Genomic DNA, 20,527 nt, shown 5'->3' with positions numbered 1-20,527 from the left:
TTTTAGGTTTCTTTATTTCGCGTTATTGTGTAAGGACCCCTCGTAGGTATTTGTAAATATCTTTTGGAAATACAAGGGAACTCTTTGTTTCAACCTTGTCTTGTGATGAATCCCATTTTGTCTTTATTTATGGAAAATTCAATTGTACAACCCAAATGATCAGTTCGAGTATTGGTTTGAACTCAGAACATAATGGACCCTTAGGTTTTTTTCTGATCAACATAATGCCTCTTAAGGTCTTAGGTAATTCTCGAGCTTAAATCAACTGGATACGAGCTCGGGATGTTGGAATTCTCGAGTCTGAGTTGAGTGAGAACGAGGTATCGACCTCTATATATTTTGGCCTTTAAGCCTTTTAAGTTGGCCCTTAGGCTCTTATACATCGGCCCTTAGGCTCTTTAAGTTGGCCCTTAGGCTCTTAGACATCGGCCTTTAGGCTCTTTATGTTGGGCCATTTCGGCCTATAAACTGGCTATAACTTTTCCCTCATTCAGGGTATTGGAATATTTTTAGTAATTAGTTTGTGTAAACATAATCGAATACCTCTTGAGGATTTTTCAATGGCTAATGTTTATCGAAGCCTTTAAATTATTCGAGGGCTGAATTTATCGAAGCCCTTTAAATTATTCGGGGGCCGAATTTATCGAAGCCCTTTATATTTTGCTTTTGCCGAGGGTAGCCTAATTTAACTGGGTTTTTTGAAGTGTTTGAATGCCTTTGATTTATAGCGAAAGTCGGACGTCTCTGAGCCGCATTATTTAGGCCGGAGCATTTTTGCATGACCGTAGTCTTTAATATGGCTTTAGACTTTGGGTATGTCACTTGGACTTGTTTTCCGATAACTTTTCGAACTTGTTCGAAAAGTTAGTTCCCGATTATATTGGCCTTGGCCTTTGTTTCGAGGGGATGCCTCTTTGAGGTCTTATGAGTCCGAGTTTTTGGTGACTCTAACGTATTGACAGTCAATGGCAGTCCCCGAGTATTCGGGGGTGCTTTTATAGTTTGGCTCTTGAGCCGTTTCCCGTAGGATTATAAGTGTAGAGCTCGTATAATAGTAGAATTCTTTGAGACACAAAGTGTTTTTGATATAAACAGAATGCTTCTTCAAATAATTTGATACATGCGTACATATTTTGCCATCGGGGTTCGACTATTCTATATGGACACGGTTCATTTGACCGTTTGACCCAGTACAAAGTTTTCCTATCGAGGCCCTCTTAGGTGTGAAGTATTTTCCTTGAAAATATAACCTTCGAGGGTGATGCCTCCCAGTATTCAAGGTTGATTGAAAAGAAGCCTTGGATATTGTTGAGTTCTCCTTAGGTAGCACATAATTGTTGCCTCGTCAATTGCCGGTAAAACCCATTAGGGACAAAATCCGATCTAAGGGAAAAAGAATGAAACGCATGCTTTAAAACCTAAGGCCTTCGTGTAAAAAGGGTGTCTTTGAGATCGCGGGCCTTCAATAGCTTTGATCGAAAATCTGTAATAAGTTAGTTTTAAACTCAAATGGACAAAAGGATAAAGTCATACCTTAGCAGTAGTATCGTTTGAGTAATGATATGTTCCAATTGTTTGGAAGTTGTTCACCTTCCATTGTGCTAAGTTTGTAAGATCCTTTACCGACAACTCCAAGGACTCGGTACGGTCCTTCCCAATTTAGGCCTAGTTTCCCTTCATTAGGGTCTCGAGTATTAGGGGTGACCTTTCATAGAACTAAGTCCCTAATTCCAAAGTGTCGGAGGTTGATCCTTCTATTGTAGTATCTTTTGATCCTTTGCTTCTGTGAGGCCACCCGAACAAGCGTTGCTTCTCTCTTTTCATCTAGTAACTCGAGGCTAGAATTCATGGCCTCGTGATTTGACTCGTCCAGTGCATGTCAAAACCTGGCGTTGGGTTCTCCGACCTCGACGGGGATGAGGGCCTCAGATCCATATACTAGAGAAAACAGGGTGGCTCCCATGCTAGACTTCGATGTTGTCTTATATGCCTAAAGGACCTTGTGTAGGACTTCTCTCCATTTCCCTTTTGCATCGTCCAATCTTTTCTTCAAGTTTAGAATGATAGTTTTATTTGTTGACCCGGCCTGTCCGTTTCCGGTTGGGTGGTACAGTGTCGATAAAATACCTCTTTATCTTATGTGCTTCGAGGAGCTCTGTTACCTTGTTGCCGATGAATTGCTTTCCGTTGTCACATACAATCTCGGCAGGTATCCCGAATCGGCATATGATGTGGTCCTAGATAAAGTCAATAACTTCTTTTTCTCGGACCTTCTCGAAGTCCTGTGCTTCCACCCACTTAGAAAAATAATCAGTCATAAACAAAATAAATTACTATTCCCCATTTCATGAAAGGCCATGGGGATAGGACTGTATGGAGTTGTTCTCCAGGCTGATGGATCATCGGTGCGAATCCTTGACACTTATCACATCTTTTGACAAATTCCTTGGTATCTTTTTCCATTCTATCCTAATAGTAACCTACTCTGATAATTTTACGAACCAAAGATTCGACACCAGAATGGTTCCCACAAGTGCCTTCGTTGATTTCTCGTAGAATATAATCGGTGTCCCCTGGACCCAAGCATACCGCCAATGGTCCATCAAATGTTCTTCGGTAAAATGTTCCATCTTCATCTAATGCGAACCTAGTAGCCTTGGCTCGTAGGGCCCTCGATTCTTTGTAGTCCGATGGGAGTTTTCCACTCTTCAAATAGTCAATGTACTTATTCCTCCAGTCCCAGGTCAAACTTATTGAATTTATCTTAGCATGACCCTACTCAACCATAGACCTCAATAATTGGACGACAGTCCCCAGGACGATGTCATCTTCTTTGACCGAGGACCCTAGGTTGGCAAGTGCATCGGTCTCGCTATTTTGTTCTCGAGGCACATGATCCAGAGTCCACTCCTTGAAGCGGTGCAAAGTTACTTGTAGCTTGTCAAAGTACCATTGCATTCTATCCTCTCAAACCTCAAAACTTTTGTTTACTTGGTTTACCACCAATAGAGAATCACACTTGGCCTCGATGACTTCTGCTTTTAAGCTTTTAGCTAGCTCGAGACCTGCAATCATGGCCTCATACTCGGCCTCATTCTTAGTTAATCTAGGAGTTTTGATAGATTGCCTAATGGTATCACCCATGGGTAGTTTCAAGACAATTCCAAGCCTAGACTCTTTCACATTCGAGGCACCTTCTGTAAAAAGGGTCCATACCCCCGATACTGTACCCAAACTTGGCAGGAGTTCTTTCTCCACTTCGGGTACGAGGGTCGGCGAAAAATTGGCCACGAAGTCAGCTAGTATTTGAGATTTGATGGCCGTTCGGGGTTGATATTCAATATCGTACCCGCTAAGTTCGACGGCCCATTTGTCTAATCGGCCCGATAGCTCGGGATTATACAAAACATTTCGAATGGGGTAAGTGGTTAATACACATATAGGATGACATTGAAAATATGGTTTTAACTTTCGAGATGCGCTTATCAATGCAAGTGCTAAATTTTCTAAGTGAGGGTGCCTACATTCAGCATCCCCTAAAGTTCGGCTTACGTAATAAATAGGAAATTGGGTACCTTGCTCTTCTCGAACTAGTATCCCACTTACCGTTATCTCGGACACTGCAGGTATATATAAAGTTTTTTATCTACCTTCGGGGTGTGAAGCAGAGGCATGCTCAATAAATATCATTTTAATTCTTCTAAGGCCTGCTGACATTCTTGGGTCCATGTGAAGTCCTTTTTTAGCAAGGAAAAGAACCGGTGACTCTGATCTGATAACCTCGAAATGAATCGACCCAAAGCAGCTATTCAACCTTGTAACCTTTGCACGGCCTTCACACTGTCCATAATCGTGATATCCTCGATGGCTTTGATCTTATTGGGGTTAATTTCAATGCCCCGATTCGACACCATGAAGCCGAGGAACTTACCCGAGCCGACTCTGAAGGCACATTTCTCTGGGTTAAGCTTCATGTTGTATTTTCTCAAGATTTTGAATATTTCCCGCAAATGATTCGAATGGTCCTCTGCGCGCAGGGACTTAACCAACATATCATCAATGTAAACTTCCATTTTTTTACTTATTTATTCTTCAAACATTTTGTTAACTAGGTGTTAGTATGTAGCTCCTGCAATTTTTAGCTCGAAGGGCATTACATTGTAACAATAAATCCCAAATTTAGTAATAAACGAAGTCATTTCTTGGTCTACTAGGTTCATCTGAATCTGATTGTACCCGGAGTAGGCGTCGAGAAATGTTAGGATCTCGTGGCCGGCCATGGCATCGATCATACGATCGATGTTGGGCAGTGGGAAAGAATCTTTTGGACATGATTTGTTCAAGTCCTTATAGTCTACACACATTCTAAGTTTGTTTCCTTTTTAGGAACTACAACTACATTGGCTAACCACTCGGGGTACTTTACCTCCCGTATAGATCCTGTTTTAAGAAGTCTGGTTACCTCGTCCTTTATGAAAGCATGTTTTACCTCGCGGAGGCCACCTTTTTTGCGTCATCGGTTTGAACCTGGGATCGGTGCTTAGCCGATGCGTGGTGATTTCCGGTGGAATAACTATCATATCTAAATAGGACCAAGCATAGCAATCCATAATAAGAAATTTAATGAATTTTTTCTTAAGTTCGGGGGTCAATCCTATTCCTAGGTATACCTTTTTCTTGGGCATGTATTCGATCAAAATGATCTGCTCCAGCTCCTCGATAGTTGATTTGGTTGCATCGGACTCTTCGGGAACGACGAAGGTTCAAAGAGTAAGGAAATGCTTATCTTCTTCTTCGATTACTTGTTGCTCTGATTCCATCGAGGCTGGAGGCGGTGATTGCTATTTGACCGCCTGTTTTCCCCCGATGCTCGATTTCCCCGAGGTAGAAGGCTTTGGTATCGGTATCGGCACCACTTCCTCAATCGCAAACATCTCCTTTGCAGCATGTTGCTCTCCGTGGATTGTTTTCACTCCTTCCTCTGTTAGTAACTTTATCATCTAATGAAGAGTTAAAGGCACTACCCTTATGTTGTGTATCCATGGTCTCTCGAGGAGCGCGTTGTACCTCATGTCACCTTCGATGACATGGAACTTTGTATCTTGTATGGTCCCGGCTATGTTTACTGGCAGGATAATCTCTCCCTTTGTTGTTTGGCTTGCCATGTTGAAGCCATTTAGGACCCGGGATGCAGGTACAATCTGATCTTGCAGGCCGAGTTGTTCCACGACCCTCAATTTGATTATGTTTGTAGAGCTACCTGGATCCACTAAAACACATTTAACTCGAATTTTATTTAAAAGTATAGATATTACCAGTGCGTTGTTATGAGTCTGAGATGTGTCTTCTGCTTTCTTGTCACATAATGATAAGACCTCGGGCATATAGCTCCGAGTCTGTTTTTCTCTGGTGATTGATACTTTGGTGCGTTTTAATGCAGGTCATTGAGGGACATCGACTCTGCAATGATCATGTGGATTACATGTTATGGTTCTTCTTGTTCATTTTTTCTTGCATCTCTCTCCCTAAAGTGATTCTTAGCCCGATCACTTAGGAATTCTCGAATGTGGCCCTCGTTGAACAAACGAGCCACTTCTTCCCTTAGATGTCTGCAATCTTCTATTCGATGACCATGTGTGCCATGATACTTGCACATCAAGTTCGGGTTTCTTTGAGAAGGATCGGTCTGTATAGTCCTAGGCCACTTGGTGTCTTTGATTCTTCCAATAGCTGAGACAATCCCCGATACATCTATACTGATGTTGTACTCTAATAATTGAGGAGCCTCTGTGGGGTCGGTATGTTTATCGAACCTGCTCTTACTCATGAGTCCCCAAGAACTTTGACCTCGATCGTTTCTCCGATCGCTCCGAGGAGTGTTACGGCTCAGGCCTCTATTTCTTCGATTGGCATATGGCTGATACCGTTCTTTGTTGAATCTCAATTCCCGGTCTGTGTCCCTCAGGGGATTAGCTACGAATCTGTTAGGATGAACTGAACCCGAGAGGGCTCCCAACTGGTCATCCTCGACCCTGATTTTTGACTGGTAATGATTGTGCACATCCGACCATGTGACAGCTGGATATTCGATCAAGTTCTGCTTTAATTGTCGAGATGCAATCGAGCTCCTTTCATTCAAACCTTGCATGAAAGCTTGTACTGCCCAGTCATCCGAGATCGGTGGTAACTCCATTCGCTCCATCTGGAACATAGATACATTCCCTTAACATCTCATCGTTCCTTTGTTTTATCCTGAAGGTGTCCGATTTTCTCGTGGCCACCTTTATGGCCCCGACATGTGCTTTTACGAAGGCATTTGCTAACATAGCAAATGAATCAATAGAGTTAGGAGCTAAGTTGTGATACCAAATTATAGCTCCTTTTGATAGTGTTTCCCCAAACTTTTTCAACAACACTGACTCGATTTCATCATCATTCAAGTCATTTCTTTTGATCCCACAAGTGTATGAAGTAATATGCTCGTTACGGTCGGTTGTCCTGTTATATTTGCGTATATCGGGTATGCGAAACTTCTTGGGAATGGGCATTGGATCCGCACTCGGCGGGAATGATTTTTGTATGAACTTTTTGGCATTTAAACCTTTCAAGACCGGAGGTGCCCCCGATATTTGATCAACACGGGAGTTGTAAGTCTTCACCTTTTTGTTATTTTCTTCAATCTTATTTTCTCCATACTCGATCCTCTTGGCGAGCTCTTTGAGCATCCTCATAATGGTGGATTTAGTCCCCGAGTTATTTCCGTTTGACCTCTCTGGTGCTGGTTTAGCATGTCGAGTATTTTCGTGTTCAGTGACGCTCGGTGTCCTATTCTGACTTTGAAGTTGAGAGATGACGATTTGTTGAGCTTGCAGCATTTCAAATATTACTTGGAGGCTGATTCCCCAATCTCCCATTCCTCGTGCTCCTTGGCCACCAAAACGGGCTTCCCTGCATTCATTCCCTACGGGGTCTGTGCCTGAATCCGCGTTTAGAGCATTATGTGAATTGATATCAACTGGCTCCATATTTGGCACTTCCTCAGGGTTTATTGGTGGTACACCGACCCCTATATTGTTATTTTATCCAAGACCTTCGTTGTCATGAATAGGTACGTTTTGTGTGCTAGACATGTTTCAGCCTGAGAATAAAAAAATCTTGATAAGGAAAAGTGTAAAAACAACGTGTGTAATGAGAATTAGTAAAGAAATAATCACTATTATCTTTATCCTCACGGTGGACGTCAAACTGTTTACTTCGAAAATACAAGTAACAATTAAATTTGATTTGTGGTTTTAAAGTATGTGATTTAGTTCAATACCAATTAATAATCAAGAAATATGAAGCAAAGATAAAAAATACAAGTGAATCAAACCAATGTAGCTCAGCAGCAATGACCTTGAGGTGGGATTAGAACAATAAGAACAATTAAGTAAGAAAAGTAAAGTAAGAGCAGTAAAGCTAAGGACAATTCTGATGAATAGTAACAAAAAAGTAGAGAGTATATTCTTTGCTCAATAATTAGATGATGTTACAAATGATTGGGGTCCCCTTTATATAATAGGGGAACCCTAAATAAGGTATATTTTTATTTACAGTAAGGAATATTCTAGGTACAACTGTCTAACCGCCTAGTACGGAATATTACAATTCTATTCCAGAATTTGCGCCATGATCTTAAGGACGTGGCAGGAATCTAGCTCATTCTGTTACAAATCCATAACGGTACTATTTTGGGGTCGAACATACATGGCCTTGGTGTTTCTCGTACTCCTATCTCTGGGCTTTACACTCTACCTTCGAGCTCGAGTCTAGTCCATCGGGCTCGAACTCGATCTTGCCCGGACTTGGGCTTAGGATGGACCCTCGAGCCTATAAATTGGAGGCATATGATTTTGACCGTATACAGACTTATAACTAACCATGTTACAAAATTTAGAGGGAAGTGCACAATTAGCCACTAATTAGAGATGTCTTTTAGCCATTGTTTAAAATATATTTACTCTTTAGCCAGTGCTTAATAAATTTTTAACTGCCCGGACAAAAATACCCATGTGCTAGACATGAGTGTTTTGTAAATATTAAGGACAAGGTGTCCTTAACTTCATGAATGTTGTGTAAATATTGAGGACAAAGTGTCATATATTTGCACCTTCCATTGTTAAACTTTTGAACATAATGTCCTTAACTTCATATGTGCAATGTAAATATTAAGAACATAATGTCTTTAACTTGTATTTGTACCCTTCGTTGTTAAACTTTAGGGCATCATATCCTTAACTTCATATGTGTAGTGTAAATATTAAGGATTTACACAACACGCATGAAGAAAGGGTGAAAATATCTTTTCCTATTAATTTTAATAGAGTAATAACTATTTTGCTCAACATTAAAAATACTGAATAAAAACTAAATACCACAATAAAAAAATTGCTATCCCACGCCATTTCTGCCAAAATTTACCTTGGTGATGGAGTAACTAAGTTTCCACTTTCTTTTCTCTTTTCCAAATTTTCCCCTCATATGAATTCGCTTTAGCATCTTCCCGCCAACCTACCTCCCCTCCCCCCGGCCACCCACCACACACACATAACTCACTCACGATGCTCCTATGCTTCATCTCTTTGATCATCCCAACTGCCCACCGCCTCTCAATTGTTATTAAGAATCGAAGAATATCATATTTTCAGATTCACAAGTAAATACTAAATTCTTTGATCGCTTGAATTTCCACCGGAAATAATAATGGCAGAGAGTTCGAAATTCCAAACACAGATAGAAATCAAGCAACAAATGGCGGCGGCGAGATTCTCGACTGAGCTGACGGCGGAGGAACTACTGAAAGAAGAGAGAGTTCCATTCCCCTTCTTTAAGCCGTTGTCTCAGAAGGGAGCCAACACGTGGATCATTTCTCTCTTTGTGATCCTTCACTTGGGCGCTTTCATTGCTACGATGATCGTTAATGACTGCTGGGAGAATTCACATGGCGATTGTGCCCTTAAACCTCTTCGTCGTTTCTCTTTTCAGCCCCTCTCCGAGAATCCACTGCTCGGCCCATCAGCTTCTGCGTCAGTTCCCTTTTTCTTTTTCATAATCGTTTTTATTTCTCCTATTTTATTGAATATTGTTAAATTCCTATTCGCTTAATTAGTCAGTTTTTTAGGATTTACTGTTTTCTTAGGCATATCATGGATTTAAGCCTGTGAATTTGAAAATTAGACTTCTTAATGGAATTTGAGATGGTTTTTTTTTTTATTTTTTTTATTTTTTATATATATATAGGAGAAGAGTTGCTATCAGATTTGATTTTGGTATACTTGTACATCTACATTGTTGCGGTTATGATGTTTATTGAGATCTATATCTTAACTCAAAATTTTGAAAAAGAAATGTGCTTATGATGAGCTGTTATTTTGACGGGCAGTGGCAGAGGTTCAAAAAAATTTTTTGGTAGCTAGTGGGAATTGAACATATGATCTTATGAAGGTTTTGAACCCCCTGACCACTAAACTACACTTTTGGGTTGTGTTAAGGGGGTTCAAAACTTAATATATAGAGGTAAAAAACATTTTTTGCCTTATATATACAGTGTAATTTTTCGGCGAAGGGGACCTCCTTCCGCCGCCCTAAATCCGCCCCTGTTGACGGGTTTTATTGCAAGACAGTATGTATTCTGTTAAAGAGATTGCTAAATCTCTGTAGTAGCGTTAAGAATGCAGCTCGTGATGTGTACTTAGGCGCACGTCACGAGTTCAAACTTTGTGGCACACAAAAACCTGGTATTTAAGTAGAAAAGGGTAGAAGGGCGGGCAGATTATCCATTGAGTTTAGAACTGTGCGCTAGCTGCCCTCGGGACCTGTTGGTTATCCAAAAAAAAAATGTTAAGAGATTGCCAAATCTTAAATTCTTAGACAGAGTGGTTAGCTAGTACTTCTGACTGGGTAAAGTAGCTTTATGTGGATTGATCCTTGTCTCCTTCTGAAAAGTTAGTTTATAGCAGAAATTGGTGCTATACTCCTGAGAAAATTGTAGTTGGGGATGTCAATCTTATATGTTCTTATACATTCAACTGATATCAGCATTCTCAAGAACGGATATACCATTTAATTGCACGAAGTACATGAACACTTGCCATATCTACAGATATAATGTAATGAACGGTTTCTAAAATATTTCTTGGTTCTTCATGGAACCTCTAGCTTCTGCTTGTTGCAGTTTTTCAGGCTTTATAATCAATTAATCATGTTACAAGTTCAATAATATATGGATCTCTAAACTCTCAAAAAAAATTGAATGTTTCCTGATTTTATACCTGCCCTGAAACTACTTTATTCTTGATGTTATTAACTAAGGCATCTTATTCTCTATGTCAATGTTAACATGTCATTGTTTCAACTGTGCATTATAGAAGGCCCTCTCTCTTGCACCTGTTATTATGTTGAGGAAGTTTTGCTGTCAGTAACACGTATACAATCTTTTTCTAATGTAGGTTGGATGAAATTGGAGCGCTTAGGAAGACTTTGTTGACTAATAATCATCAACTCTGGCGTATCTTCTCAAGCCCATGGTTGCATGCAGGGCTTTTCCATCTGATCATCAACTTGTCATCTGTAATCTTCGTGGGGATTCACTTGGAGCAAGAATTTGGACCACGTAAGAATTTCTTTAATGTGTATCCATTCAGCAAGAAAGTAGTTTTATTGGATCTTTTATTGGATGCTCCGATTTCTGCAGTAAGAATTGGAGTTATATACATACTCTCAGCGATTACTGGTAGTCTAGTTGCTGCACTTTTCATTCAGGATCGTCCATCAGTTTCTTCCTCTGGTGCATTGGTTGGATTGCTTGGTACACTGCTCTCTAGCGTCATCAGGAATTGGAAACTTTATACCAATAAGGTCCTGAAATCTTTTAGCTATTGTTCCTCTCATTCTCAGCTGTCATGTGAAATAGAATGTCATTTCCCCACTTCTGATTGCAGTTTGCAGGGCTAGTGGCTACTATGACAATCCTGATGACAACTCTTGTCCTTGGACTGATACCTTACATCAATAATTTTGCTAATATTGGAGGATTCATGTCAGGATTCCTTCTAGGGTTTGTGCTCTTGTTCAGACCTCAACAAGAGAAACTAGCTTGTAATAAGGGAGGTATATTTGAGTTTGATGCCAAGCACATTGTCAAGCGTAGGAAAACTTTGGACAAGCCTGTTCAGAGGGGTGTTGTCCTTGTTATCTTTGCTCTTCTGTGAGTTTCTATCTCTGTAATGTTGCTTGTATGGTTTTACTCTTGCATCCATTTTCACAGTAAACTAGTTCCTAGGCTAGTTATAATTGTCTAAGATAATTGGCTTTGACTTGCTGTCACTCCAAATACAGGCTTTCTGGAATTATAATAGCAGTTCTGCATAGAGTTGATGCAAACAAGTACTGTAGCTGGTGTCACTACCTTGATTGCGTTCCATCCAAATGGTGGAGCTGCACTGACAAGGCATTTCATTGTGAGGTATCCTGTTATTGCTTGATCCTATTATGACAAGGGAATTTCGGTGTAAGATATTAGTAGTCGTAGTTAGGTTGTTTATTAACTAAGAAAGATTCTTGGTTCTTCACTTTGAAAGACTGCTCCCTCCATACCCACTACCAATAGCATGATTATTGGTCTAAACATTGGTGTGATGCTTTGAAGAGGGTTGTAAGCCTGCTATTTTGCTAGAAGAAAGTGAGTTTTGAGCAACTATAGGACAACCAATTATTATCTTACATTTCAGTCAGTGGCCCTTACTTAATACATCTTGTTGTTGGCCTCTTTTCTTTACTCTTCGTAATCGTTATTTTTTGACCGGCAAACAGGAAACTCGTCTTTCCTAGTAGTCATAATCCTCAAATTTGGATACACTTGGTCTTCGTTTGCAATTTAAAAGAAGACATTTACCTGTGGTGACTAATTCTTGCTTTGCATACTGCAGAAGATGGTCAACTCGGAACATCTGACCTTGAGTTGTCCAAATACTGGTAGATTCAGAGTTTTTCCCTTCACTGACATTTCAGAGGCAAGGTTTCAGGATGTATGCAATTTGATATGTTCCTAGCAGGTAATGGTTGATTTGTTTGCCTACATAGCAGATCAGCATCTGGTATATACTGTGCTTCAGAGTCCTTAATCAAGTTCTCGTACATAACATTCGCATCAAACATGTTGCTGTGATGGTTTTAGCTGTTGAAATGTGGGTATAACCTTGTTCCTCTGGCTTTTAAAGCTACGTCTGTGTCTTTCCTTTTATGATTTGCATGGATCCAATCATCCAAATTTACAGTTTCAACTAGGTAAACGTTCTCTGTTCTGTTCCTTTGACAGATTTAAGTCTAAGTTCACGTCAAGCAATCATGGTGCCGATAATAAGTAGTCAATCTTCCTTTGACATGTGTACTGGGAAACCTGAGAATGTTCATTTTGTTACAACGTCTATGCTACAATACAAGTCCTTAGATCTTAATGATCTTTAATATAAGGGACTCTTAAGTCTCCAAAAAGGATTTAATTAGAAAAAGTTGACACGACCAAATCCAAATTCTAAATAGCTTCTTTCGCATTTCTCCTTCCTCTTTTCCTTCGTTCCTCTTGACTCTTCCTCCCACTTAAAGGGTTTGTCTTGAAAGGGCAGTAAGGAAGAGAATACAACAACTACTACGCATCAATTGCAGACAAGTTAGTATAATGGTATGTATCTTCACTTCTCCATTTAAGCTCAGATCATGTTAGCAACATATCAAATAAACTAATAATCGGAAAAGGGTTAAAAATGCCCCTAAACTATTGGAGAACCCTTCATCCATCTATTGGGCTAAAAATACCCCTTCATCTACCTTTTTGATTCGCTAATGCCCTTTGACCGTTAGGTCAATGGTGAATTAAAAATAATAATCATTTAGATCCACGTGGCAACTTCTTATTGGTCGAATTAAAACATCTAAGCTATTAGAAAGACCCACCTATATCTACCCGTTTTTCGAACTAACCCGCCCCAAACACTAACCCGACCCGAATAAAAAGTTCACCTATAAAAAAAATATTATTACTTTAGCTAAAATTCTTAATATGTTATCAACACGATGTCTAACCAATTGAGTTACATATGTCTATAAATTTTTACTGTATCAGTCAAGGTTTGTTCAAGCCTTTCACAAAGTCAATGCTAACACCGAACTACTCAACTTTTATGTCCACTCGACAGCGTTCTGGTTTGTTTTCAAACTCTTGCTACTCATATGTTATTATGTTTATGGAAAAAAAAAAAAGAATGATTTATTGAAGTTTCTGGGGGTGGATTACAACATAATACCACGAAAAAAAAAGTGCATGAAGCATTTGAACCATATTTTCCCATAAAAAAATATACTATAGCATATTCATGTTGTAGGAATAACTTTCTTTTTCTGCTTTGTTCTTTTCCTGATTTTTGTGGTCAAATATGTGACGTGTTGGATTAAGAATAAGTTAGAGATAATTTAAGTCTTTACTAATGGAAGAAACAAGGGGAGGAACTCTACAGCTACTGGTAAAGAATTGGTTCTTGCTGGGCCAGGAAACTTAGTTCAGGTCCCAAACTAGTATATATCATTGGAGGTGAAGATGATCAAGAGGTTAGAGTGACAGAGGGCACAACAATGACAAAATCGAATGTGGAAGGAGATAAAAATTTCAAGCTTCAATGTTACAGATGTTGCTACCAAGGAGAATATTGATAAGGCCAGTCTGAATGGTAATGACATTAACCACACAAAGATTTATACAGTAAACGACAATGGCGCCAAAGATGTTCCTGAAATTTCCAGACCGAGTAAAGCTTCTTTTGGCAAGCAAGTTAGAAACAAGGGTTCTACTGAAGATTGTGATTACTAGTCACGCATATCAAAAGATTCCACCATAAACCTTTAATTATGGAGCTCAAAGTAATAATATCTTTTTTTTCAGTTGAACTTTTTATTCGGGTCGGGTTGGTGTTTGAAGCGGGTTAGTCTGAAAAATGGGTAGATATGGTTGGGTCTTTCTAATATGTGTTAGATGCTTTAATTTCGACCAATAAGAAAGTGGAATTTAAATGATTATTATTTTTAATTCGTCATTGACCTAACGGTCAAAGGGCATAAGTGAACCAAAAAGATAGATAGATGGGTATTTTTAGCTCAATAGATGGATGAAGGTTATTTTTAAACTTTTTCCAATAGTTTAGGGGCATTTTTAATCCTTTTCCGTAATAATAAACTACTAATAATAATAATAATATTAAAGTAATTGAACAAGACTAAAATCAATTTCCAACGGAGTAATAGATATACGGAGTTCTCCCTCATTTCAAAGAATAAAATAGCGTAATGAACCAGCTAGAATTATTTTCTTGTCTACTAAAATAAATATGTGTTGATTTTCCAATAAAAGCGCCCATGGCCTAATGGATAAGGCGCTTGACTTCTAATCAAGCGATTGTGGGTTCGAGTCCCACTGGGCGTGTTTGTTTTTTCTAGATTTTTCTTTTTGAATTTAGTAATATTTGCTATGTTACTCTTTTCTCTCGGTGAACGATAAAGCTCATGGGTGAAAACACGAAGATAAAGCTCTTGGGGATTACATAAATTATATCATTTATACTTGAATCGCCAAGAAGCTAATCTTAAGTTAAATTACCGATTTTATGGTTTAAACTTTATTGGTCGTGTGTCGTCCAAATAATACATGTCACTGCTTACAAATTTGTTTTTTTTTAAATAGGTAATTTTCAATGGAGTATTAGGGTGGTAGGTTAGGAGGTAGTTGAGTCTTGTCTTATACAATATCTTTGTGAGACTAGTTTGGTAGGGACACTATTTTGCTTTTGCCTTACTTTGCTTGCCTTGCTTTGTATCATTCTTCTTGATTTCTGTTTCTATTTGTCATATTTGTTTCATATTATCCTGGTGGTGTTACTAATATTGTCTTCTTTTGTCTTCTGTGTTCTTGAGCCGAGGGTCTTTCGGAAACAGCCTCTCTACTCCTTCGGGGTAAGGGTGAAATCTGCGTACACACTATCCTCCCCAGACCCCACTAGTGGGATTTCACTGGGTCGTTGTTGTTGTTGTTGTTGTTGTTGTTGTAATTATGAAGTAAATATTAAAACACACTAAGTTAGCATTATCATTTGTAGAACCTCTTCCGAATGATGCAACAAAAATACTTTTGACCAACTTATCTTTTGTATATTCTATCAGTTGCTGCAATCATCTACTATCAGTTGTAGGATGAATGATTTTTTATTTTTTCACTTAATAGTTTATAACAGGTACAGTGAAACCAATTAAATAAATTGTAAATTAACTATTGATGTTTCCTATAATGAGAGCATGGAAAAAGCATAATAATATTATCTAGTTTGATCATGGCGCTGAGCGGTAACTCCTCATATATTATTCTTGGATGATCATGTGTTTGATCTCAACTCTCACGAAGAATAGAAATATCTTGGTTTATTTGAAAAACTTCTCTTGATTTCTCTTTTTTGTTTCATTAATTCGAGAGCTAAAGTAATGTATCTCTCAAATGGAGGATGATATAAATCTCCTTGGGATATATTTAAAACCCAAAAAGCATTGTGTAGTACTTGACCTTAAGGAAAAACTTCTCTTAGAATTGTTAAGTGGGCGTTGTGGACATAAGAATAGTAAAATTTCAAAAATAAAATAAAATATTTGAAGTGAAAATGATATTTGAAAATAGAGTTATGTTTGGACATGAATATAATTTTGGATTGTTTTTGAAGTTTTGTGACTGATTTGAGTGAAAATTTTGAAAAACAGCTTTTTAGAGTTTTTAAAATTTTTGAAAAATTCCAAAATGCATCTTCAAGTGAAAATTGAAAATTTTATGACCAAACGCCGATTTCGAAAAAAGTAAAAAAAAAATTAAAAAAAAAGTAAAAAAATTCTTTTGTCCAAACGGGTAAGATCCCTAAAAAAGTAAAAAATTTCTTATGTCCAAACGGGTAAGATCCCTGAAATTTGAGATTCCTTAAAGGGATGTCCGACCTCAAATTACTACTCCCTCTGTTTCATATTAAATGAGGTACTTTCCTTTTTAGTCTGTTCCAAAACAAATTACACATTTCTAAATTTGGAAATAATTCAACTTTAAGCTCTTTCATTTTATCCATTTACCCTTAATGAGAAGCTTTTAAAGCCACACAAATGTCATGGCCCCACAATCTTTTTACCCCTTAAACTTTTAAGACTACAAGTTTCAAAAGTCTTTTTTCTTAAACTCCGTGCCGAATCAAACTACCTCATATAATATGAAACGGAGGGAGTATTATATAGAAAGGAGAGTTGGGTAGGACGAACAGGGTAGGACAAATATAGGTACAATAGTTGTTTTAATTCAGAAGCGGATCTAGGATTTTCGGAGGATGGGTTCACCATTACTTTTTAAAAAAAAAATAAACAAAAGAGTTGGTTGGGGATTTGATCCCCTGGCCCTTAAGGCTATAGGAAATAAGAGACCAAAACCAATGAACCACTTCAACTCTTTTGGCCATGGGTTCCATCAAATATATATACCTATTTTTGCCAAATTATGTATATCGTTAATACTTTAACCCGATGACCACGGGTTCACGTGAACCATATTTTATATGCCTCTGTTTTAATTGTTTCTCATGGGCAGTTTTGTATTTACACTCGAAATTCAGCCCTTTTAATTTTCTCATTTTCCTGACACATTTTTGGTCTTTATATCTTTGTGGGACACCTGTCTTATACTTCCCCTACCATTAACCATGTTCCTTCCATTTCTCGATCATCTGTCGGTAAAATTCATCCTCCATCAATGTTTTACGGCTATTCTAGAAATTTTTGTGCCTTTGACTCTTCAGTTAATTAGTCACATGTGAAGATAACGGCGAAGATAACATGTAAGAGAGAAAGTAATTCTCCATCTTGAACAACTATTTTTCTGTCTTACTCATCTTGTGCATTTTATTTTTCTTGCTCCTGCTTTTGGCTTACATTCTGAACTCATTTCAAAATTACTATTCCCATTAGTATGTGATAGTTGAATACTTCTTAGTTTTCCTCGGGTTTTCTTAATGGGCATGCCAGGTTAGTTCTATTTTTAGAGAATGATAATTTTACAATTTTCATAATGCCTCTGAAATTCTCTTAACATTTTCCTTAAATATTCTCAGTACAACATGTATAATTATGAATATTTAACTTCAATATATCTGGTATTTCCGTTTTCTTCATGCTTTCTTAGTATATTTTGTACATGCATGTGGTTAGTCCAAACTCTTCTATGGAAGCACGCAGGCAGGAATGAAACTTTAATGAAAAGGGATTGATATGGCAAAGGTATTTGACGATATGCGTAAAAGTACTTTTCTCCATTCCTTTTTCTAGGTATTCTATAATTTAATCTATCATCCAAGAGCCAAAGATGCATCACTTACTTCCACTAGACAAAATTATTAACAATATATTGTGCAACATATACCATTTTGTCTATTGCAATATTGCTACTGTTGAATATATTTAAATAAACATTATTCAAACTGGCGTGAAGTTCTTTATCACGGCTATCACTTTGCTGCTTTGCAAGTATTCATGGTTGAATTCATTAGTCGTTGCACCTTTGTTCTATTTAAAACCCCCCTTAAAGGGCTTCATTATAGCTATATTGGCTCGAACGGAAGGGAAACGACATTACTTGATGATATTCCTTTCATATTAATATGTCAAAATAATATTGTGCTTGAACAAAATCCATTTATATTCCTCTGGAATTTTGGTGAGTACAAGTTTTTAGCTATTTTGAAGTTTAAAATGGAAAGTTGGCTTAATGTTGAAAAAACAATTACAAATGAATTATAATTCTATCTTTGCATCTTGAAAAAAAGTTAATTTACATTATCTTCACCTGCACATCTGTGGTCCAACATCCCTTTTGCATGGATCCCATACAACAAGCTCATTAATCATAGCTAAAAATGAGCTTTGACATCATATCATTTCTGGAGATGACACTAATTAAGCAATTACTCAGGTACATTATTTTTTAGAGTGATAAAATTTTTCAACAATACTCAAGGGGCCATAAAAGATAATAGATATTGCATTGACAATACTATATTAGTTTGAAAAGAAGACCTTATCTTAGAGGTAATTAGCGTCCTAAAAAAGATAGGCGTCTCAGATATGGCAAAATAGATTCTCCATCAAAAATGATTTGTAGTTTAAGGAACTTATGACCATGCATATCTATTAAATTTCTTATGCATATTTCTGTCTTGTCTATTGTTTATGTGTTTGAAAAAATTCTTGAACGACCAAACTTATCAGTTGTGTTAGCTTTTGTAAATTGGAGCAACCTAACTTCCTCTGCAATACAAGTTTGCAGCATTTGCATCATGAAGCAAGACTTAGGAAAAGGAAAAGCTGTCGTGCACCTAAGCTGTCCTGATGAATGTCATTTTTATGGTGATATCAACAACTACTAATTAAGTGCAGCGCAGTTTTTTTAAATGAAATTAATTAACCAAAAGTACACCACAACTAATATTTTCCCTAGGCCATAGGTAAATCATTATGTATTTATGATATGGGATCTTATAGGGAGTTGAGCAATTAAGAGATATGTTACTAAGGTGTTTTTGTATAGGAAAAGAAGAAAAATGGAATTTAGTCACCTAAAATGTATGTTTGTTGCCTCATATTTCTAATGTGGGATGGTTTGTTCTTACAATTTTATGATTTATGATTATTAATATGCAGGTTGTACTGGTAGAATGGAACAAAGACTTGCGATCAACTAAATTACACCATCGACTAAAGAATAGACTTGTAAAATTCAGCCCGTGGACGAATTCCGACCGAAAGAAAGCAGGGACCAGCGAGTTCGTTTTCAGACAATAATTGTTCAAGATGAAAACGTAAGTGAGGCTACAACTATAAATGGAATAAATAGTTGCGAATAGTGTGTGCCTGTGTTTGTCAAGACAATTGAAACTACTTTTGGATATTGTGGCGGCATGTTGATGTTGTACATTAACATCTTATAACTATAATGCATGTACATTTGTGAAAGTTTACAATGTTTATCGCATGGCTTTTCCCGCCGATGTCTACTCTTCCTATATTGTTGCAAATATAAGTCTTTTTGCTTGGCTGAATTGTTTATTATCGAACATCAGTAAATACTTAAAAAATTATGTTACGGTAAAATACTTGGTACATACTACGTTATTGAGCCGATCGAGGCTATGCACGGGCAACTACCCGGTATACTATATTGGAAATGCAGGTTAACACAGGTGAAGCAGTCAACTCTTTGTCGACGTCTCTGCTTGCTGCTGTAGGAAATTCGTCATTAAAAAAGAATTCTGCAGCAATTGGAAACTACTCATACTAATAATCGCGGCTTCAACTTTACGTTTATCCTTTAGTTTTGCATTTTTAGTCCATTTCTCTTGAATGTGGCTACCTTTTAACCTTAAATCCATTTGTCATCTAATATCTCAATTCTTACTGAGTTTGAATTGTTTCCTCCAGCATCCAGGTAAATTATTTCAATTTAACAGTTTACACTCTATTTATTTTTGTAATTTACTGTCGAAGTTAACATTTCAGAGAAGAGCTAAAGGCCACAGAGTTTCAAGGCATCTGATATAGATGATAAATAATTATTCTCGATACTTTTACCAGGGAATAGCTCACCCAGATGGTATCCCATGTACAAGTACATTTTGACAGATCACACCGATCCTTTAGATAATTAAGGTTTTGTGTAAATAGTTGCAAATAGTGTATGCCTGTGTTTGTGAAGGCAATTGGTACTACTTTTGGATATTATAGCGGTCTGCTGATGTTGTGGAATGACATTGAAGCAATTTATATACCGTGTGTCTGTAGATAATAAATGTAGTTTGTTCAGCATGATTTTGGATGAGAATGCAAGAAGATTAATTATAATTTCATCATATTGACTAAGCATGTACAATAAATTACGTACTTTATATCAAATAAGGTACTGTTATTTTCTTTCTATGTGGAATGGTTAGCTGGTTTGGACTTGGTTAGGAATCATAATGCTTTGAGATGTATTATGTAAGTAGTCCTGCAAAACACCGGTTTATTGTTATTATAACCGCTAAAGCTATATAGTGTCCATAAAAACGGATTGATGAATCTGTAAATGGTGATTTGGTGCTGTGCATGACACTATGGCAATGGATATATTTTTTCTTTTTACTGATGTTAGATCAATTGCTTGAGCTAGGAATAAGTTGGTTCCTAAGCTGTTAAAATTGTCTTCAGCTTTACTGTACGTGGTGCAACTAAAGACTGGACAAAAAGAGGAATTCAAGTCAAAGGTTCATGAAAAACTCAACATTCTTGTGAGAACTATATCTATCGCTATTAATTGTTAGTTGATATATTATAAATTTTTAATTTTAATCAAGTTTATTTTCTTGTTGTAGATTAATAATGTTGGAACAAACATTCA

At 37.4% G+C, this 20,527-nt stretch overlaps 1 protein-coding gene and 1 non-coding gene across 2 annotated transcripts; both read left to right on the top strand.

Moving 5' to 3' along the window:
- The first annotated feature begins 8,621 nt into the window (after positions 1–8,621).
- LOC104223313 (inactive RHOMBOID-like protein 8) lies at positions 8,622–12,256 on the top strand. Its single transcript, XM_009774727.2, has 6 exons — positions 8,622–9,065; positions 10,488–10,651; positions 10,733–10,896; positions 10,980–11,245; positions 11,377–11,503; positions 11,967–12,256. Exons 1-6 carry the CDS (start codon positions 8,743–8,745, stop codon positions 12,087–12,089), a joined length of 1,167 nt encoding a protein of 388 aa, XP_009773029.1. The 5' UTR covers positions 8,622–8,742; the 3' UTR covers positions 12,090–12,256.
- A 2,180-nt stretch (positions 12,257–14,436) lies between these two features.
- On the top strand, positions 14,437–14,509 carry TRNAR-UCU (transfer RNA arginine (anticodon UCU)). The gene has a single exon. It is a non-coding gene; the product is annotated as a tRNA-Arg (tRNA).
- The last annotated feature ends 6,018 nt before the right edge of the window (positions 14,510–20,527 follow it).

Source organism: Nicotiana sylvestris, chromosome 4 (genome assembly GCF_000393655.2).
Source record: "Nicotiana sylvestris chromosome 4, ASM39365v2, whole genome shotgun sequence".
Classification (NCBI taxonomy): Eukaryota; Viridiplantae; Streptophyta; class Magnoliopsida; order Solanales; family Solanaceae; genus Nicotiana; species Nicotiana sylvestris.
Note: the sequence above shows the minus strand (reverse complement) of the source record. Positions and strands in the feature narration are given on the sequence as shown.